Here is a 22,361-nt window from a genome sequence, read left to right on the forward strand (position 1 = left end):
TCAAGAATAAGAAGGCAATACAATCTATGTGCTTATCGTATTGTAGATAATTTATTCTGAATGTGGTTGTACCGTGTATTGTACCGTGGCTGTGGGTCAGTTGGCAACCCCAAATTGCTCCCGATGCTTCGTTCATTATTGTGTAGCGCAGGGATGGCCAACCTGTGGCTCCAGAGCCTCATGTGGCTCTTTAGACCGCCTGCAATGGCTCCCCGTGGCTGAGACATAAAAAATTAAATACATATTTTTACATTAAAATGTTCATTTATCAATGGTGTAGACCAAAAACAATTTGTATTCCTCAATTGTAAAATTGTATAGCCTTTTTACAGCATATTGAAAAAAGTTTTGACAGTTAAGTCAACTAAAATGTGCTTCAAAGTCGAAAAGTCTCCGGCCCAGCACCTTAAACTTTAAGTTTTGCCAACTTTGAGTTTAGTTTTGAGTTCCCCGAGATAGACTACTTTTCAAAATCATATTAATAAATGCTCAATATGACTATTAATAATGTCGTTAGGCTAACTTAGACTTATTAGGCTGTTTAATTTTAATTTTAGGCTCAATATAAGGTTTGCGGCTCCATTCCGCGATTTTCTCTTTTTTTTGGCTCTTTAGTTAGTAAAGGTTGCCCACCCCTGGTGTAGCGCTTTGAGTCGTCGCAAAGCGACGAGAAAAGCGCTAAATAAGTGCGGGTCCATTTACCATTACCATTATAACTTTTTTTCCATTTGTTTTTTACTTCAAATATATACCCCAGGAATGAACCGATTTAGGGCTACATACTGTAATGGTGTCTGTGTTTTATGAAATAAAGAAATGTATATTTTTTATTTCAGTCAAGTTTGTGTCAAGAGAATGATTTATTATAATTGATCAATACATCTACTGGTGCCCATCTGCCATTGGCTACACCAGTGTTGGGCTCAGACTGTTTGAAGGGCAGGGGCGAAAAAATAAAAAGGGCACATTCCGCACAACATGGGGCCCCACCGGCATGCAAAAAGCTATGATGCATCATGTATGATGAAATAGTCCTCATCCTTGAAGTTAAAAGGAGATCCAGATCAAAGTAATTATTGATATGGTACTGACAATTAAAATCATCAAACTAAACCATCTAGGGGGGTCTGAGGGCATGCCCCCCAGGAGAAAATTTATACATTTTAAAGTAAAATGCATAAATCTTGTGCACTTTGAGAGCTAAATGAGAGCAAAAACCTCACATAACATTTTTCACAGTTCGCTTTTGCTTAGTTATCCATTGCGGTCATCATAGCGATGCTACATGAAAGAAACGCCTCTTTCGCATTCCCTGTTCGTTGGCTACCAAAGAGAGGGACCATGGCACCAGAAGGGCATTAGATGGGCACTCATTTAGGCACGTTATCAATTTTTTTTGCAATAGAGGGCACATCATCATATTCTATTTTATGAAGGGGCACCCTAGAGGGCACCCATTCATTTTTTGCATGTGTAAAGGGCAGCCAATAAGGCACTTCCTCTTGTTTTCACCACTCTAGAGGGCACTTTAGCGCACTTTTTGAACCATGGAGTCATGAGGGGTGGGTGGGCGGTTGCCCCTTTTAATTCTGGTCTCAATGCAGGAACACTGCACTAAAATATACAAAATGTATCAAGACACAACCCGTTGTCTCATAGCCAAAAACATTTCATAGATCTCATAATTTTAAAAAAAGGTAGCATTGAATCTGATACCAAATTAGTTCTTATGAGCATGTGCCTTTATATGTTAAAAAAATAGTGGCCTTAAGCTTGGGCATTACCAAGAAATTATACTTGAAATAAAAGCTATATCAAATAATGATGGTTAGAATTCTGTACTTGCTACAGGCACAGTCAGCTTTTGCATTTGTGAATTTCAATACGGTTTCAACTTATTAGCATTTTGAGTACATTTACAGTATCGTGTAAGCTGCCTAACAAAACATAATTTTCATAAGTATTATTTTATCTAATCGCGGTCTGTCAACCAGTAGCCACGTTGGAGTGTATTGAAAAAAGGAAGATACGCTTCATTATTATGTGGATGTGGCCCACGTGATCACAGCGCTGCTCCTCCTCTTCTTTCTTGACCAATGAGAGAGAGCAAGAGGCGGGTTTTTAGAGATGACAGCCAATCACGTGTCACGTTTGTTAAACGCGACTTAGTATTAGTCGCATCCGGGTGAGCACTGTGAGGTGAGTAGCTAATGCTGACTGAAACAAAATAATGAATAAAGAAATGTTAATGTTTGAATTTACTTTAATTTCAGTGACCATGAATGTGCCCATAACACAGAGATTCACCGGATATAAGAAAATATTACAAAGCCTTCGTGGTTTTCTGTCTTTAAAATATAAAGGCCGGCCAGCTAGCTAGTTAGCGTTAGCTTTAAGCTAACTACTGTCGTTGATATCAATGTCCGGGTTTGCTTTGTCACCATTTTTGTCTCCTTCGATATTATTTTAGTTTGATGTCTGCTGATGTTTATTTTGGCAGGTCCGCTCAGGTTGTTACTTTGAGGCTCTTGGTCTTCAGGATGTACGGATCCCTTCGGGTGCTGCTGCAGGTGCTCTCGGCCCAGCTGCTCTGTGTGTGGGTGCTGGGCTCCGAGCTAACTTTTGAGCTGCCTGACAACGCAAAGCAATGTTTCTACGAGGACATCATCATCGGCACAAAGTGTACACTGGAGTTTCAGGTGTGTGGACCTTCTTTCAGTCCCCAGTCTTATTAAAATTAAACGTTTTTAAAGTGTCGGTCGGACTGTCTTCTGGAATACAGGATCAGGCTTCATATATTGACATCTTTGTATCATCGGTTATCTGACTTATAGTAAACTTTCCAAAATAAAACAAATTTAAAGGAGCTTTTTCTGTTTTCCCCCATTGTATTTATTTCTTTTGTATGGTGATGTTGACTCACAGAGGTAGATCATGCATTAACAAAATGTATATAACATCATATTAAGCTGATTGTTTTATTAAGCAGAGGCTTTTTGTCTAAATCTGGGAGAGTTTCAATTTATTTTAATTTTATTTTATCACAGTCCTTATACCAATGTTCTTAAAACACAGTTTTACAGTTTTCATCAGAATTTTTTTCTCTGTAGCAAACTGAAGTTCCCAAGCTTGTCAAATAGGGATGGGAATAGATAGGATTGTGTTGATACCAATTATTTTATCAACTATGCGAATGAGTCTGATGCCTTAATGATTGATTTTTGGTCTGTTGATTTGGAAAAAAAGTAAACCAACACAAGTTTTCACCATCAAAGTAACTGTTATCTCTGAGTTACACTGTGTTCTCTGAGTCTGAACACAGTCTAGCAACATTCTGTCTGTTCATCATCTAAAATGAATTAAATTAGAGAATATTTGTACAGCGTTCATTTTCATATAGATTGGGGAAAAAAAATCTGCCAAGCCTGCTTGCTCTGCAGTAATATTATAAGAGTGTCAATACTTGCCATTTCTAGAATGTATGCACATGTTACGTAGAAATGTGTTTTACTTCCTACTAATTACTACTGGACAGAATTTGTGATGGCTTGAAAGAATATAATTAAATATCTTGTTACTGAGTCAATGAATGTCCTTTTTTAAAAAATTTTCCCAGGTGGTGACAGGTGGCCATTATGATGTAGACTGCCGTTTAGAGGACCCAGAAGGCACGACACTTTACAAGGAGATGAAGAAGCAATATGACAGCTTTACCTTCACAGCAGCCAAGAATGGGACCTACAAGTTCTGCTTCAGTAATGAGTTCTCCACCTTCACACACAAGACGGTTTACTTTGACTTCCAGGTTGGCGATGACCCTCCACTCTTCCCCAATGAAAACCGGGTCACTGCTCTCACTCAGGTGAGCTGTGTGTGTGTGAGGATGTTCACGGTTGCATGTTTGTGTGAGATGCAGTGAATCTTTCTTTAGATTTTCTCAAAATATTAAGACTGTAAGGCATAGAATTGCATACATGCTTTTTGCTTTGAACAAATCTGTCCTGAGCCTGATTTGTTTCTATTTCAAGTCTGCATTCACACATCAGGCGTTGCATTGAGGTTGTACAGTGGTGTGGGAGTGTCACTCATGTCTCAGTTATGTGATTAGGTTGTGAACTTTAACTCCCCTAATCCAGAAGGTGGCGGCAATGCACCTAAAAGATCCCAACTTGAAGATTGGTACAATGCTAAACAACTGCACAACAATTAACTTTGTACTCCATCATGGCAAGGTTGCACAGCTCTGATCATTGCGCCGATCAGTGTCTCTTCCATCGTTTAAGTTGCTTAGTAAACAGCTTAATGCCACAATGTGACATGGTCACCAAAATTCTTCTCTGTGTCTTATTGCTTGTTGCATGATTGGCCACCGCAATGTGACGTCAGGTAAAACAACTAAAAGGTTATTTAACAGCATGTGGTTCAACATGAGATTATAAACTCCCCATTTCTTACTCACCCTGCTGTTGGCCTCATTGCACCTATTAGGGTGGTAAAATTACTGTAAGACCTTTGTGGTTCCTATTAGCACATGTAGTTTAATGACCTCTGCAAATTCCAAGCCAAGCTCTACTCAGTTTTAAGCTGAAAACGGGTTTAACCAGGGCAATGACAAACATTCATGTGTGACAGGTGCTCAGCACAAGGTAGAGTTAGAGAAACCAGGATAGATGTTTTTATTCAGAACCCTTAGTAATGCTTTTTTTAATATGGAAAGGTAGCACATCTCAAATCTCAAAGAGAAGGCAGAAATACAAAAAATTCACCATGTTGTTCCCGCTTCTTTTTGTGAGATTTTGAAGTCACCACCACACCCAGTTGTGGTTTGATATTTGCTCTTAACAGCAAAGGAAACATATTTACTTTTTTAGCCATAAACATTGTTCCAAATCTTAAAGGGGATGGGTGTGGGGTCAAAAAGTCTTTTTATTATTATAATTTTTTATTTTTTTATTTATTTTTTTACTATTTCCAGATGGAATCAGCTTGTGTGTCCATCCATGAAGCCCTGAAGTCGGTCATTGACTACCAGACTCACTTCCGCCTCAGAGAAGCTCAGGGACGCAGTCGCGCGGAGGACCTCAACACTCGTGTTGCGTTCTGGTCCATCGGAGAGGCCATTATTCTTCTTGTGGTCAGCATCAGTCAGGTGGTTCTGCTGCGAAGCTTCTTCTCTGACAAGAAAACCACTACAACACGTGTTGGATCCTAACAGTCTCTGAGCCCAAGGATGTGATTCTTCATTTTCTTTATCCGTACCTAGACTCGTGTGCATAGAGTGGGTTAGAATATTAGTGCTGGTCTACAATTGGATCATATCAAACTGCCAGGTCGTACAATCTGACATTTCATCCTCATTCAGCACTGGTATTCTTACAAACTTTATGCAAATGAGAGTTGAGCTAAAAGGTTATGTATGGTTAAAATGTTTTTTGATGTGTAAAAGACAGAGCCTAAAGAAAAGCATTCTTGTGTTGCTTGTAACTATCTGTATTGGAGGCAGTTCGGGGTCATGTCGTTCTGGCAAACCTAAATACTTTAAATATTTGAAATAATTTCTAAATTTGTTTTTTCTATTTTTATTTTATGCCCCTGTCATCTCAAACCCCCTCTCTGAAATCTGTTCCATTTTCTGCCCAAACTGCACTGAAATATCTAGGAGAGTAGAATTTGTCACTAAATGTTCTCACAATGTAAGGTTTGTAGTTTTGTTTATTTCCTTACATGCGGAGTATTTTGGTCTCTAAAAACACACTGGCAAGGAAAATAGTGTTGCCCCAAAAAAGTTTGCATTTGGTTATGAAAAGTATGTTTTTTTTTCTTTTATTAAACATCACTGTATTAAGTGAGAAAGAGTAGATATGGTGTTGTGCTTTTATCAGCTTTGTCATTTTAGAGTATGCTGTATAGAGATTAAGCCATTCTTTATTTTGATATTAGCTTGAAACGGTTTGTATTTGGGTTGAAGGATTGAATTTAGAGATGCATACGGTCTTCCTTAACTGACTGCAAATCCAATCCCCAAAAAAAAGTTTTTGAATTGCATTTGCTTGAAAACACATTGGGGTAAAGTCATGCCTCAATTAGACCACACCTAGATGAATTATCTCCTAAAAATGTCATAAGTATCTATGTGACTCAGTTTGAAAGGCAAAAAAGAACTGATATTATTCTTTTGTTTTAAAATTACAGATTTTGTGTATTAAGTGGCAGTGCCAGCAATTTTAACTGCACCAACTTGTTATAAAAAAACATTGTCTTTCACTGGTTACCTTGCAATGTTTAATCTAGTTTTGCCTTTTCTGTTTAAAGTGCACCAACTTATTTATCTTGTGGGCTGATATTGCTCTCTTGGGTTTTATACAGCACTGTTGTAAAATATATGTTTTGCAAATACTGCTTGAATATAAGATAATTCCAGTAACTTTTAGCTATAATAGTAATTTGAAATTGTGTTCCCTGACTGTCTACTCAATTTGTTAAAAAAACAACGATTTAGACAGCTTAAACCTATTGTATCACTATATAATATGACTCATTGTAAACATTTGAGCCTGCAGAAAACACTGCAAATAGTAGCTGTTGGCTTAGTTCAACCTGATAGTGTCAGTGTTCGAGCCAGGAATCGGGTAAAATTCAGTTTCTTTCAAAAGGCACTGATTATAAAAACCAAATCCAATGTCGCTCTTAGACACAGACAGGAGGGCTGAATTATGAAAGTACAATGTAGTCGTTTTGAAATGAAAGTGAAAGCTAGAAGACATCACTTGTCATGTGAGATAAATATAACTTTTATATTTTTGAGACTTTTACACCTAACTGAGAAAAAAAAACCTTGGTCTTGATTAACTATCTCTACAGACATGGAAAATAACTATAAAATGTACTTTTATTCATGTATTCTTGTTTGGCTTTGCTTTTTTGGTTTGCTTTCCCTCTCTCACCATATGTTCATAGTCAGTTTTGTAAGTGGTGCATTGTTGACATTTCAGTTTTTGTTGTGTGCGCTGTAGGGCTGCCCTCAATATAAGAAATTGTTAGTTGACTAATTATCTGATTTAAACATTAAATCCAAGAGTTTCTCCAAAAAGAATTGTGCAAAAGCATCACTTATTTTTCTTGAAAATACATCATTCAGCATGAAAAAAGGATTTTAAAAAATTACAATGGCAAAGAAATTTCAGTCATCTCAGAATAAAACAACTGATAGTCTACTAAGAAGGGGCAGCTCTAGTATGCTGACAGGTCAACTTTGGAAACAAATTCACCTCTGGTGCACTCTGGGAACATTTTTAAGTTATTGGGATGGCTAAATAAACTTTCTGTCAAAATGTCTGTGTGTTTTTATTTAAACAAACGCTTTGTTTTCAGTGAGGGGTGAAGTTTTTGGATGCATCCTCTGGTCATGCATATTTTATCCTGTAGGGAGAGATATAATCAAGGCCATCTGAGTCAGATGTGGCCCCATATAATATTTAGAACATTTTCTTAATCCGATAAATACAGATGATTGATTGATTGAGAATTTATTTGAACACAAAATCAAAGATGAACAATTAAAAACAAACGAACAACAATAAATACCAGACAACACAAAAGGAAACAAGACTCAACACTTATTTGTGCTCAAAAGGAGTGGGAAGAAGCCACCCCTTCTCTAATGTAGTAGTATTATTAACATACATAACTTGTTATTAACTTACACATAACTACACATACACCCATGTAGTCACAATGAGACAACAGTGAACGAACAAACAAAACAACAACAACACACACACACACGCACGCAAAAAAGAAAAATAGGAATGGGGTACTTTAAACCCTAATTTTGACGGTTTTTTTCCTCTGCGTTGCAATCTTTTCTTTATAAAGTCCCAGGTTCCTGAAGAGCAGTAATCCCTTTTTGTTGTTTTTTCATTTACCACGTCACAGTCTAGCCGCGCTGTGATTGGCTGTTCGCACGTCAATCATTTGAGCTTGTGGAGAAAAAAGACTGCGTTGGGTTTGCGATTTGACAGAAACTGAGTCGTGATCATCCGGTCGGGCCGTGGGTGGATAGCCTTCCCTATTTACCTTCCCCTTCGCTCAGATTATTGTCGTGCCAGCTTGCTGAGTGGCTACATGGACGACTGTTATTCGCCGTTTTGGGGGTAACGTCTCTCGCTTGCTTCTCGACGTGTGTGTGTGACAGAAACGCTGGGGATGTCCCCTGATTGTTCGGCCGAACAACAGACCGAGCGTCGTTTTCCAGGCTAAGCTAACAGCAGCACGGCGTCACGGGTGGGGGTGGATTTCTATATTTCGGCCCTCGGTAAGCAAATATAAATAACGTCTCAGGAGTGTGTTGTGAAACAATGACAAGCACAGGAAGCAGATGTAATGGAGGCGAGCTTCTCGGAGGGGACGACATGTCAGTGGATGAGTGTCTGTTGAACTGAAGAGGTGTGAAGTACTCCAGCTAGCGGAGCTACTCAGCTAAATTCATCAAGGAAGTTGACTAGCCACCTTGCTAACTCGGCGACAAATGTATTACTGGACTAAGGGTCGTCTTAAACGTCTGAGTTATTAATATATTTAAAGACTAACACTGCAGGCTAGTAATGCAATTTTTAAAGCTGAACTCTAGAAAGTCACACATTTTCGTGGACTTTTAACCTAAACGCTCGCTAACGTTAGTTGTTTTGAGCTTGTTGTAAACAAAGGGTCCCCAGCTCCACCTGTCCTGTCCACAGCAACGTTACACCTTGAGATATCGCTGACCGATTGTTTCACGGACATCGTTGCCTTTTTAATTGACAGTGAAACTAAATCTGAGAAATGGATTTAAAGACAGCAGTGTTTAACGCAGCCAGGGACGGTAAGCTCCGGCTGCTCCAGAAACTGTTGGAGAACAAAGATGGACACGAGGTGACTAAATTGATGGGTGAGAAGACAAACGGGGCCACCCCGCTTCTGATGGCCTCCCGGTACGGCCACCTGGACCTGGTGGAGTATCTTCTGGAGTGCTGCAGCGCTCCTGTTGAGGTCGGTGGGTCGGTGAACTTTGATGGGGAGACCATCGAGGGGGCACCCCCTCTCTGGGCAGCCTCGGCGGCGGGTCACCTAAAGGTGGTCCAGTCTCTGCTGGGTCACGGAGCTTCTGTCAACAGCACTACCCTGACCAACTCAACACCCCTAAGGGCAGCCTGCTTTGACGGCCACCTGGACATTGTGAAATACCTAGTGGAGCACAAAGCTGACCTGGAGGTGGCCAACAGACACGGCCATACGTGTCTCATGATTTCCTGCTACAAGGGACACAAGGAGATCGCACAGTACCTGCTGGAGAGAGGGGCAGATGTCAACAGGAAGAGTGTAAAAGGTAAGTGGATAGCACACTAACGGCTATCACCAACTAATGGCATACAGTGGCCTACTTTAATTACATGATCTTGACCCCGAGGAAGGAAGCTGAGTTGTAGTATCTGCAGAACATACCAGTTTGAAATACAGCAGTTGTGCCAGATATGAAATGTCTAGGTCAGTCAATGATCAAGGCTTTCCATTATCTCATAGCACTTTTTTCTTTTGAATCACAGTGAAAACAGCTACTTGTATTGTCAACAGGTTAAATACCCTCACACACCACAGGTGATTACACACAGATCTAAATTTAAATAAGTAAAGGTACCCACATAAAGTTATAATTCAAGCATTATTTGTATCTTTCTGCGTCAAATGACTCAACAGAATAACATGTAGTTCTGGTTTCACAATGGAAAGCTGACGTGATAAATACGCAAGCTTGAACTTATTCTGTGGGTGTGTCATATGCTCTCCCTGGATTGTATTTTTTTGAATACATGAAAACCATTGTCCATCTGTTTTCAGGGCATTATATTTATGAGATGAGACAGGGTTGGTCAAAGTAATAAAGGATTTAAGTGGTACCCTGCATTAAATATTGTGGGTATCAAACACTTGGCTACTGTAGATGTGTAAATAGGCCAGCAAATATCTATTATTCCTTCTTTCATGGAGCACAGCTGCTGTGGTTAGTTTCAATTCATGTTTGTTTCAGTGGATTTCAAAAGTGATTCGTTTTCATGGATGGAAAAATTATAAATTTGTCCTTTTTTCAGAAACATCTCAAACCATAGTTCCCTTCTCCGCTGACCATCTGTGCATCCACTGTGTTCCATGTTATCACACTCAAGAAATGTATTATATATATATATACTACACACGTGGTGTTTGTGTTAATCCTCCTGCAGGAGTCTTATCTTGCAAGCAGTAATGGTTTGCAAGTTTGAGTGTTCGCCTCCTACACTTCCATTGATCAATACCGTGCCGTTTTTCTTCATCCTTGGCTTTCCTGATAAACCCACCTTTAGCTTATTTGTGCCAGCTGACTCTAAATTCATTAATTTGAGCCAAAACACAAAAGTCAATGCACTTGGCTCTCCTGACCAATAGAAGAGCAGAAAGCAGGTGCTCGTGTGTGTGTGTGTGTGTGTGTGGTGTGTGTGGTGTGTGTGTACTAGCCCATTCTGGAGGCTATTGCCTTTCCCCTAACAACAGCTGAACCAACAGGAAGGAGTAGATGTGTAATATAAGAGATGAAGTGGCAAATATCCAAAAACAATGGACCTTGTGTTGATTGAGGAAGGCAAGCAAGTTAGGAAAAAAATAGTAAGGACTCAATACAATCACAGCTGTTTTGAACTGCTTTAGAAGTTATGGGCAGCTATCTTCCTCCCAAGAAAAAACACCTTTTTTATTAAATTTGTTTAGTACAGCACCTGTTAGTGAGGTGCCCTCCTCACTTCGACTTAAGGAAGCCTAAATTCTGTTTGGGAGCACATAATGAGGACTAATCCCTGGCTATGGAAAGGATTTCCTAAATTTCTGGATTAACTTGTTTTCTTTGTGGAAGTGAATTTATCATTCTGACAGGTAAAGCACAACATAGCTCCATCACCATGTAAAACTATATTGTTGAATACATTTATTCCTCCAGAAAAGGTGTCAACTTTTTTGGCAGCTGGTTTTGAGGAAGGTCCAAATGACGTGTTGTGAAGTAATCTGTGGTAACATGATGATGAGATGGTAAAATATTTTTTAGTATTTAACTTTTAATTTTAAAGTATCCAACCACACGGAACCATAGAAGCAATGTTTGGTTTGACAGTTTTTCTGTAATATTAATCCAGCTGGCCTTATCCAAGAAACTAGAGAAAAACCTGCTTCACTGCTGCCCCCAAGTTTTCTTTGTCAAGAGTAAAATCAAAAAGAATCTGATCAGTGTAGTTTTGGCAGAAAGTGTAGAGTATATAAATAATGGTTAATCCCTGACTAACCCTGTTTGGTCTGGACTGCCTGAATATGGATTAGCTTTAGTGTACTGAGAGCGCTCAGGCTAGACAGTAAAAAGAAAGCAGCATTACACAAAAGTGTTCAAGGATGAACATGAAGTGTTACGAGTTGAATTGATTTAACTTAAACATTTACTTCTTTCGGTGTTTTCTTAACTTAATGGAATCAGCAAGTGTTTTCTGAAACAATGACTAATATGTTTAACTTCAGGAATAATCAGCTTTGGAAACCTTTTATTTATGATGGTTTTGTTGATGATTGACCCTGATTTGCAGGGCTGAGTGAAGCATTTTAAAGAAAAGTTTACAGGACAAGGAAAGGCAAGACATGCCTTGACTTAGTAGAAGCCTTCCTCCAAATTGTTACATTTATGTAACAGCAACATGCCATTAAGCCATGTACTTCATTGTCACTCATAAGGGTTTGTCTGGATGTATAAGGCCTTTTTCCTCCATGCATGAAACACTGAAAAGATTTCACTGGGCAACACATACACACTTTTAAAGTAAACCTGTTGCAGGAATCTAGGATCTAGAGTTGGTATATTTAAAACTACCCAGATGCAGTAATACTGGGCTTGGTTCCTGTTGGGCTCCTTGCAATAATATATTTGACAATAAATATTCCTTGAGTCTTTCCAATCAGATGAGCTTTGATTAGAAGCTGAAACTGTCATTTTGTATTTTCTCAGTAAGGTATAATTGTAAACATGAATACATGTATTGGTTAAATATGTCCTCCAATATCTTTTGTTGGCTGTTTAGAATACCACAAGGTCTTAAAGCTCACCAGGTTTCACTTATGATGTGATACACCCACTGAGTGAAAGCAAACAACTCAAAGACTTTTTAAAAGATCTATACTTCATTCATCCTCTCTTGAATATTGTGAAGAGACGGCATATTATTTAACAGCAAAGCACTGTAAAGCCTTTCCACACCACACCTGCACAGGTTTGCAGCAGCTGAGCTGACTTCCCTGCTGCAAAGCCACTATTCAGCAGGTTCACCCATTCTACTAGAACTAGAGGCAGCATGACCTGCTATGTTGTCTGAACGAGTTGTGTGGAGAATCCCATTCACAGAATATGAGCTTGATAAGTCACATCCTGAGTATGTGTGTAGCACGCAAATGCCTTGATGGCAGCTTCATAATAATCGTGATATTGACTGATTTGTAGCCTTTTAAAAAATATATATATATATTTCAAGAGTGCGCGGGGTAAACGGCTGCATTTTCTGGATTTGCTGTAACTCTCAAGGTCTCTCTGTAAAAATATTAAGGATATGTGCTTATTATATTTTTGTGATTCTAAATCTAATATTTTAGTCAATCATGGCCAGTTTTTAGTAGCACTAAAACCATTTCTGCTTTATCAAAATTACTGTGCTTCAGCAGGGGGTTGGAAATGGTTGTGTAGCATTAGTCACCATAAATGGTTAATTGTTCACAGGAAACACAGCGCTCCATGACTGTGCAGAGTCAGGCAGCCTGGAGATCATGCGGATGTTGCTGCAGTTTGGAGCATCGATGGAGCAGGACGGCTACGGCATGACACCTCTGCTCTCTGCCAGCGTCACAGGCCACACTAACATCGTAGACGATCTGACAGCGCATCCTCAGGTCAGAGCAGTTGTCTATATAGATGTATGTGAGATTATGGCTATGATTTCAATTTATTTTAAAGAAAATTTGAAAAAAATGTTCTTTTCTTTGCAGACAAGCCCCAGTGAGCGCATTGATGCTCTGGAGCTCCTGGGAGCCACATTTGTTGACAAGAAGAGAGATCTGCTCGGAGCTTTAAAATACTGGAAGAGAGCCATGGACCTCAGGTACATGGACAGTAACAACATTGTCCATAAAGCAGAACCCAAGCAGCTGATCATGGCATACGACTACGCCAGGGAGGTGAGTATTTGTTTGAGTCAGTCTTTCCACCAAGCACCTCCCCAAAGTGATTCCACATTGCAGTTAATTCTCTTGAAATAGGCTTTATTATTGCAGTTATAATGTTTATAATTTAGTAAAGGCAGCCGGGAGTTTCGCACGGTGACTGCTTTTGAATTCACTGTGCACAAAAAACCTTGAAAGCTGCTCTCAAGTCTTTGGTATTGGAGACACAAGTGGCACACTTTTCAATTTGCTGTGGGAAAAAATGCTCCAACGAATACCTGACATTTAGGACTATGCTTCTTTCACAAAAAAACGGTTTTCATTCACAAAACCTAAAAATACTGATATATAAATTCAATATAATACACAGAGAAAAGCATTATTTCATCAAACATGCACAGAAACCCTCAGCTGCCCAAATGGCTTTACCCTGCCATTGTCTTGACCTTTTAATCCTCTTTTCTAGGTAACAAATGGAGAAGAGCTGGATGGCCTTATATCTGACCCGGATGAGATGCGCATGCAAGCACTGCTCATCCGTGAAAGAATCCTCGGCCCACAACATCCAGACACGTCTTATTACATCCGTTACAGAGGTGCTGTGTACGCTGACTCTGGGAACTTTGAGCGCTGTATCAATCTGTGGAAGTATGCGTTGGACATGCAGCAGAGCAATCTGGACCCCCTCAGCCCCATGACGGCCTCAAGCCTGCTGTCGTTCGCTGAGCTCTTCTCCTTCATGTTACAGGACAGAGCCAAAGGGCTCCTGGGGACATCAGTGTCATTTGAGGACTTAATGGGGATCCTTTCCAAGAGCGTGTTGGAGATTGAGCGGGCGGTTAAACAAAATGGACCGATGCCTCCTGACCCTGCCCAGCTCAGCAAGGCCTTGTCAATCATCCTCCACCTCATTTGTCTTTTAGAGAAAGTGCCCTGTACTGCGGAGCAGGACCACTTCAAGAAGGAAACCATCTATAAGTGAGTTTATGTGTAAATTACTTGTATTACCAACAATTTGTCATCAGTGGGGAAAAATTGCCTCAGTAATCTTGTAAAGTGAGGTCATCCACTTGTGAGCTTACAATACAAAATTTAGTGGTTTTGAGGGAAATGTGTTTTTTTTTTTTTTTTTTTTCTCTTTGACCTAATTTCTAAAAGTGTCTTTTTCATGCCCTGCCTTGTGTTTGCATTGGTTGTGTGAGCAGCACTCGGAGCACTTTCATATCTGTCTTTCTCAACAAATAAGAGTGTCGTTTGAACTAAACAATGTGTTCCACCCCTGCCACAGGCCTTTTTGTGAATTTGTGTCAATGAATCATGTACACAAAGATGAATGTCTCATTGTCTGTGCAATGGTTCATTCAAACCTGAAGTCCCCTCTTTAATGGTTGTAGTTCAGTGTCACCGTGTTGCTATTCCTTGACTGAAAAGTTGACATGTTTCCATTTCTTCACAGATTCCTGAAGCTCCAGCCGTGTGGTAAGAACGGCTACAGTCCACTACACCTGGCAGTCGACCGCAACACCACCTGTGTGGGCCGCTATCCAGTCTGCAAGTTCCCCTCCCTCACAGTCGCCTCCATCCTTCTCGAGTGTGGGGCAGATGTGAACAGCCGCGATGAAGATGACAACAGGTCTGTTGGTTTTGTTTTTATTGTTCTTCTCTAGCTCCAATACTTGTTCTTTCATTATCCTGGCTTTATTTTTTACCTGTATTTCTGTTAAGGGAAACACAAAGTATTTCTCTTCTTTAATTCATGAAATAAGCCTCACTTGCACCATATTTGACAGCCGGCAGTGAAACAAATTAACATATCGGACAAAACCAATGATAACATGTTTTTTAGTATAATACAGCTTATCTATTATCTTTTCCATCCCACCAGCCCCCTTCATATAGCCGCATCAAATGGCCATCCTGACATCATGAACCTGCTGATATCATGTGGGACTCACTTTGACAGCACCAACGCCTTCCAACAAACGGCCTGTGACCTCCTGGACGAGAAGGAACTGTCCAGGAATATAATCCAGCCCATAAACCACACCACGCTGCAGTGCCTGGCCGCCAGGGCCATCGTCAAGCACAGCCTCGACTACCGGGGAAACATCCCTGAGAAATTAGAGGCGTTTGTCTTGCTCCACAGATAATGATCGTGAAGGCAGCGAAGGGAAAAGAGGAGGGGGTGTGATCACACCAAGGTGGACAGAGGAGCATTACAGTTCAAGGCCTGACCAGCAAGGTGTTTACGGAGCTGAAAGACACAATTTTGTGGGTTAGGTTTGCAAATTCAAACTATTTGGAGTGTATGAACTGGAAGATTCGTATGAACAAAAATGTCCTCAATCACCCAGGACAAACTGAAAAATGATCAGTGTAAATGGAAGAATGAGCTATCATTTTCTTCCTCTGTTTGCTCTTTCATGGAGCCACAGCTCTGACTGGTCACAGCCTGATCTGTGGGGATGTATTACGAGTGGATTGCAACATGGACAAACACAGATGTATCTCTGGATGAACTGAACAAGGGGTTTACGTATTTTTGCTTTAGTAAAATTAGATTTTTTTTTTGCATATTCCACTATGCTATTTATTGAATGAAACTTGAGAGATTTTTCTCCATGCTGGCTCCAACCCAGCCTCAACTTTGCCTGCTTCTGTCTTTTCAAAGCAAGGACTGAGGCATTTCTACATATGCTGGGACTTCAGGTTATTTTTTTGTTTGTCCCATCACTGTTGCCAACAGTCATGGACCCTTCCTCAGTCATCAATATCTTTTTTTGTACTTTTACAAAACATTTAGTTTTTGTCATGCAACTCTGGATATCTGCCAAGTGGTGTGGATTCTAGACTAATTTGTCGTTCCCACTTTAGTGTATAACAAAGCTTTACGAGAAGGGTTTAATGTCTGCGAACACCTTAAGTGCTTTATTCTTCCTATGCACAGGCTAGGCTGTTGGAAAGAGAGACTGTTGTATTCTGTGCCGGCACTTGTCTGTGCAATATCTCATGAGTTTTTGTGTTTACCTCATTGCTGCCGTTTCCTTCAGTATCCCCTAACTTCACCCAGAGAAGGGGGGTGAGGGGTGCAAAACCATTGTACTGATTGTTGTAAGAAGTGTGAATGAATTTGAGTGATTGTGTATGTCTGTATGTGTGTGAGTGCCACGCAGTGTGTTTCTTCAGAGTGTTTTTGAGCTTACACAAATTATTGAGGACAAGAGTTTGGTGAAGTGGCACTCATGGAGATTCCATAATGCACATGACTGCCACTAGAAACCACAGCGGCCAAACTCGGTGTCTACAACCACTGGAGTGTGCAGGCTTGTACACAGAAGTGACCTCTTAACGTTCATACACGGCCGACCTTCTAAAATGCCATCGTTCTTTTGATAATCGTGATCGAAAAGAAAAATCTACGTAGGTTAACAACATTGGCCCACTGTGCATGTGCAGCAGCAGCAGCATCACAATTAACCAATCACTGCAGAGAACCTTTCATTACAACACCTAGACTACAAACTAGACTACAGCTGGGATAGTTCTGCTCATTTTGTACAACTATCATCTAATTGTATGAGAAACTGAAGACACAAATGAGCGTGAGGACACCTTGACATACAGAATAGTAAAGCTTTGTGAATTATCTTGTTTGCACATTAGCTTTAGATGTGTGGGTTGAAAAAAGGGCTTTTCATAATTCATAGGATTTCATATTGCAGTCTATTTAACCTGACAGTTCAAAACCAGACATAGAAAATGTATGAGGACTCCCAGGGCAACTTGATTTGAATCTGCACTTTACCACAGCGGAGTTTAAGATTTGATATGGCATTAATCAAGTTCATGTCTTAATAACCAGTTTGACAATAAACCCATGTTGCACTTGTCTTCTTGTCCAAATGTCTTTATTTCCCGTTTCTGTGTTTTTGTGGGGGCTTTTGCCAATAGGAATTTCAGCACATTTTTAGGTTGTTTTTTTTTTTTTTAGCATGATGGGGTGGTGCCTTTAGCTTTCTGGGTGCCACTTTCCCATGGTTGAATTAGAATGAAAAGGCAGTATAGACATGTATCCTTCCCATATGGAAAAGGCATTTCATAACAAAGAAGAAGCAGAAGAACTGCTGAGGCCAATTGGCATGTCTTTAATGAATCTGCAATTGCAACCACTGTTGTAGACCCATCACATTTGGATGTAAGACTAATTATTTGCAAGATATGTGTATTTACATTTCCATAGCTACACAAAATTAAGCTTTTACTGAAATTTTTACAAGGGTAGTGAAAAAGATCATTGTAAGAGTAAGAAACTCCTGTCACAACTTTTAAGCAAAAAAAAAAGAAGCAATTATCACCAAGCTACCTTTTTAAAACCAATAAAATCTTCCACTGATGTCCAGACTGATCCAGTATTTGCTCCTTCAGCTTTTGCCACAGAGTCATTGAGTGGTAGCTTCATTCCAGTTACTTGAGCTGGAAGCGTGTATTACGAGGACCTCTCTGGACTGGAATGTGTCCAGAGAAACCTTTGACATTGCTGGAGGGGTTGCTCAAGTTGTGCATCCAGTCCCTTCCTAGAACTGTCGCAACTAAAACATGCTGATTGATGACTTGTTTGTCCAGTATTTGTTGCTTAAAGCAATAAAAAAATAACAGCGTGTCTGACTGGGTGCTCTGCAAAGAGCTTGCACTGTGCTTGACCCACTCAGTCAAAGGAACTTAGCAAATATGTTTGCTTCTGGCCATACTACAAGAAATGAAAAATAGTTCCTATCTTTGTTGTTGCAGCCAGACATCACAAAAACTCCCCTAAAATGTCATGCGTCTAATACTATTATATTGTTGTTTAGGACCCAGGCACAGCCATGTGGTAGACCCTTGTTAATGGAATTTGTTCACAAAAATAGTATGAACTCCAGTCTTGTTCTTTGAGCCAGTGTTCCCCCAAACCTCTCCTGTAGTGCCATTTGTTCTGCATGTATCAGATTTCTGATTCAAATGATCAACTTGTCTTGAACTCCTGAAGCTGCTTGATAACAAGCTGATCATTTGAATCAGCTCTGTTGAAGCAGGAATGGATCTATAATATGCAGGCTAAGTGATACTACAGGAGAAGTTTGGGGACACTCTGCTTTAGGCTGGTCCCTGTTAGAAACATGTGTCCTGTTTAAGATTCCATGAAAAGGGACAGTTCACTCGAAAAATCATTGAAAATATGAAAGGATGATATTAAGAAAACTGTCATCTAATAACTTGAAGATTGAGATTTATTATATTATATAAAGTTTTGATAATCAAAAAATTCAAATTATGAATTAAGTTGTTTTCCCACCCGCTCACAGCAAGGACTTCACCACCTGTTTGCTTCACATGTAAATCAGCAGTAGCAGCAGTCCCTGAATGTCACACCTATCCTATATTCTCTGATGAGTCACTGCCAGGAACTCTAGCAAAGTGGAGAGTGGGAATTTCTTAATGAGTCACGATAACTGTGTGTGTGTGTGTGTGTACGTACGTGTACTGGGCAGCTGAGGCAGAGCAGGTTTGGGTAGATATTTTTTACCATCTGCGTGGGTCATAGCAGAACAAGAGTCCATTCTGTGATCTGTAAACAAGGATTTGCAAACTCTGGGGACTTTTATTTTCAAACTAGCGCTCATAACAAATATCTACAACACTCAGCTACTTGAAACCATACTGTTACTCTTATATAACAGAAACAGGACTATAACAACGGAGAGTTTAGCTAACCTCTGAAAATCAGTGGGCAAGAGAAAAAGAAAGAGACAAAAGTGCAAACAGGAAACTTTTTGAGTCCATGTGATTTACCAGCAGGGCCACTCTAAGGAGTGTCATTGAACTGTGTTGTTTTGTATTATAACCACAACCACACCCTGGATTACCTGCTAAAAATAGCACACATACTATGAGGCTAAAGAGGACACATAGTTATTTATTTTTACCTGGTGTGAGGAGTAACATATTACTGGGAACTATATGAGTTGGAAAATTAATCAGACTTCACCCATTTCTCTATTACTATTCTTTCTTCCCAACCTCAGTTAACCTACCTTTCCTCCTGCAGGAATGTGAACGTCTCTCATTGATGGTAATTGTGAAGTATATGGTGGAGGTGTTTCTGGGTCTCTGTCCCTGGAACATGTTGAGGCTTGTCACAGCACAGTGTAAAACATCCAAGTGTGCATGTGCTGCAGCCCCACTTATACTGACACAGGAGGTTAAACAGCTGTGTGTCCAGCTTGACATAATGAGGAAGAGATTCAAAGGGTTGCAGGGAAAGATATTACTGAAATGATTAATGTGTGTGTTTAAAAGCCAGATTTTCTTGAAAAATCCCTTGTCCGCTGAGCAGGGAGGGGGTGTAGTGAGTCAGAGGGGTTGCCCATGAAGTCCCAGTCATGAAGTTGGCAAGAATCTACTTTGCTGCACTGTTTTTGAGCAAGATACAGACCAGCTCCAAAAAGAGTGGAGTTTTTTTTAGTAATTGTGTGGTTAGATGGACAGTAAACAGTGGCAGGGAGTATATTAATATATCAGTGGTGCAAAGACCGAGAAATGTTTTAATATACCCTAATGTCCTATTTGTAATTTTATTTTTTTATTTAAAAAACAAACAAACCCAAAAACCACACTTGAAGATTAATTGTTCTTTTATACACTAAAGAGACTTTTCTCCACAAAAACGACCCCATACATAATTTGTTCAGTTATTGTTTAGCACAACATCAAGTGGCTGTAGTGATTATGATGGAAGATTGAAGGTCGGAAGGCTAGAAGTGGAGATGGGGGAGTATAAAGAATGGCAAGGCCCACTTAGCTTGGGTTTATGTTTATATGCATGTGTATTTGTGCAGAAAGCAAAGTTAAAACAGAACACAAAAGGGTAAAATGTATTTGTGTGTATGAGTGCGCACCACACAGTACTCACTCACGTACGCAAGGTTTTATATTATGGCTTATTTTTCATGGCCTTTTGGCAGCGCTCTCAGCTCAGCCTACTTCTGTCCTGTCTATATTTAGGACTGAAGAATGCCCTGTTGGAAAGCTGTCCTACATTAAGCGTGCTCTTCCATCTCCGAATACCTGCAGGTGAACTCGCCTCAGTCACCAGACACCTTTCCTTTTCCCCGTGCCTCCATCTGTCTCCACGTGCCACTCAAAATGTTGCAGTTCAATCCAGGTTTTACTGATGTGACAGACAAGTAGAATAATGCTCGAGCACATTCATGGGAACACGAACGAAGTAGACAATTATGAATAAGAAATTAGGTTTATTGTCTCGTTTAATGTTTTATTACTCTCTGTTTCCTGTCTTTAGCTTTATCTGTCTGTCATTGTCTGTAGCTCTCTGTCTGCCTCCTCCTCACTCTCTATCTTCCTCGCTCTCTCTGTCCTTGGTCTCCACGGCAGCAGGAGATTCTATTGTCTCCCCTAAGGTTGACATTTTTGCTTCCTTTTATGGATGAATTTATTGGATCACGACTCGACAAAGTTACTTCCCACCTTCATTTTTACAATGGCGAACTAAAACAACCATTAATTTTTCAATGTGCCCTTTTTACCAGGACACGATAAAGAGGACAGCTAATTCTCTACAGGAAACAAATAGATTTATTTGCAGCACTTGATGCTTTTACCCATTCAGTGCTGGAAGATATATCGACTGGATAATTCACAATGACATTTGGTTAATGTACCTTGCTTTTATTTTTTTAAAATACATAATCTCAAAGTTACACAAACTTCATGTAATCTCAACAATGTTCATGAATGGATTTTTAATCTTTAGATGCAGTAATATGCTTAGATTTACTTTATCACACAATACAAATCTAGAAACATGATTCCAACAGAACCATTTTTCTAGCATATTATAGATGTGCATTAGTTGGAATATTACAAATGTTCTGTGCAAGGTGCAACGTTCGCCATTCGTCAATGTCAAGCATGGTTCAGGCAGCCAATCAAATAAACCCCTTGGCGTTCCAGTGTACCGCCCACGGTATATAATATATGACATCAAATTAAACTAGAAGATCTAAGGAATCCATTGGTACTAAGCATATCTTGTCGGGAAGTTAAAGTAACGCTGCAAATGTAGGCTTTAGTTAGGTGATGCATGCCGATTTTCAAAGCGGGCATGTGACCTCAAATGTCATGATCTCTGAATGAAAATGGGCTCTCTGGGTTCCCACAAGTCTCCTCTTTACATACTTTACAGTCTTATATATGCTGATAACATGCAATTTAAGGCTATTTTCGTTACTGTATTTGTATATTTGTGCAGACGGGGGTCCCTAAACAAATCGGGTATCACTGTAAAGCTGAAACTCTTGTGGATTCAACGAGCCCATTTTTATTTGTTAATTTTTATTTTGTTAGTTCCCATAGGAGCCCCACTTCTGCCGTGAACTCTTGGATAATCACAGCCTCATAAAACATTACAACCACAAACTAGAGAACCAGGGCTTTCAGAAGATGGATGGCTATAAAATGGGAAGGGGTGACAAGGGGTTAAGCAAGAGGCAGGCTTTACTACTTGATGCTGTTTTGATGCCAACACTTTGTTGCTGAAACTTTAAGAAGTTATTATTTTACCTTCTAGATTTAGTGCTGAAACAATTGGTTGATTAATTATGATATGGGAAGAATTTTGATTATCATACCTATCTGGGGTTACAATTCAATATCTAAGCAAGGTCATATATATTGCAGTTTTACAATATAATTATATATAAAGGAAAACTGTCATAGTAAAGAACACACTATCATATGCAGGTAGGTTCTGTATTTGAATTTAGTCCGTTACATCCAACATTACAGCTCTAGTTTTTGTGCAATCTGTCTGCCACGATTCCTTGCATGCAAACTATTAATTTAAAATCAATAAAGTGTTATTGAGCATCAATACAGTGTCACAAAACACAATATTGGACGGCAAGAAAGGGCCACAAGAAAAGAATCACTCTGTTCTTGCAGCCTTGGAAGAGAGAACAAATTTCTCTGTTCTTGACACATCATCTGGGCAGAACTTTTTTCTTGTGTGGTGTCCGACAACTATTGTGTGATTGGTCAGAAATTTCTTGTGA

General features: G+C 39.7%; 2 protein-coding genes across 3 annotated transcripts; both read left to right on the forward strand.

Annotated features, from left to right (window-relative positions):
* Positions 1–2,114: 2,114 nt before the first annotated feature.
* Positions 2,115–5,858, forward strand: tmed7 (transmembrane p24 trafficking protein 7). Its single transcript, XM_059337584.1, has 4 exons — positions 2,115–2,199; positions 2,501–2,699; positions 3,617–3,862; positions 4,976–5,858. Exons 2-4 carry the CDS (start codon positions 2,541–2,543, stop codon positions 5,210–5,212), a joined length of 642 nt encoding a protein of 213 aa, XP_059193567.1. The 5' UTR covers positions 2,115–2,199; positions 2,501–2,540; the 3' UTR covers positions 5,213–5,858.
* Positions 5,859–8,019: 2,161 nt separating this feature from the next.
* On the forward strand, positions 8,020–17,141 carry fem1c (fem-1 homolog c). Of its 2 annotated transcripts, XM_059337422.1 has the most exons (6): positions 8,020–9,364; positions 12,812–12,981; positions 13,078–13,266; positions 13,718–14,229; positions 14,708–14,884; positions 15,137–17,141. In XM_059337422.1, the coding sequence occupies exons 1-6, from the start codon at positions 8,821–8,823 to the stop codon at positions 15,399–15,401; spliced, it is 1,857 nt and encodes a 618-aa protein (XP_059193405.1). In that variant the 5' UTR covers positions 8,020–8,820; the 3' UTR covers positions 15,402–17,141. The 2 variants fall into 2 exon arrangements, with proteins under 2 accessions (XP_059193405.1, XP_059193403.1); XM_059337420.1 differs by having other exon boundaries at positions 12,812–13,266.
* Positions 17,142–22,361: the final 5,220 nt, after the last annotated feature.

Source organism: Centropristis striata, chromosome 7, assembly GCF_030273125.1.
Source record: "Centropristis striata isolate RG_2023a ecotype Rhode Island chromosome 7, C.striata_1.0, whole genome shotgun sequence".
NCBI lineage: Eukaryota > Metazoa > Chordata > Actinopteri > Perciformes > Serranidae > Centropristis > Centropristis striata.

Coding starts and splice junctions, on each gene's coding strand:
- tmed7 (XM_059337584.1), top strand. CDS start 2,541: ATGTACGGATCCCTTCGGGTGCTGCTGCAGGTGCTCTCGGCCCAGCTG. Junction 2,700..3,616: donor AGTGTACACTGGAGTTTCAG/GTGTGTGGACCT, acceptor AAATTTTCCCAG/GTGGTGACAGGTGGCCATTA. Junction 3,863..4,975: donor GGGTCACTGCTCTCACTCAG/GTGAGCTGTGTG, acceptor TACTATTTCCAG/ATGGAATCAGCTTGTGTGTC.
- fem1c (XM_059337420.1), top strand. CDS start 8,821: ATGGATTTAAAGACAGCAGTGTTTAACGCAGCCAGGGACGGTAAGCTC. Junction 13,267..13,717: donor CATACGACTACGCCAGGGAG/GTGAGTATTTGT, acceptor CCTCTTTTCTAG/GTAACAAATGGAGAAGAGCT. Junction 14,230..14,707: donor AAGAAGGAAACCATCTATAA/GTGAGTTTATGT, acceptor ATTTCTTCACAG/ATTCCTGAAGCTCCAGCCGT.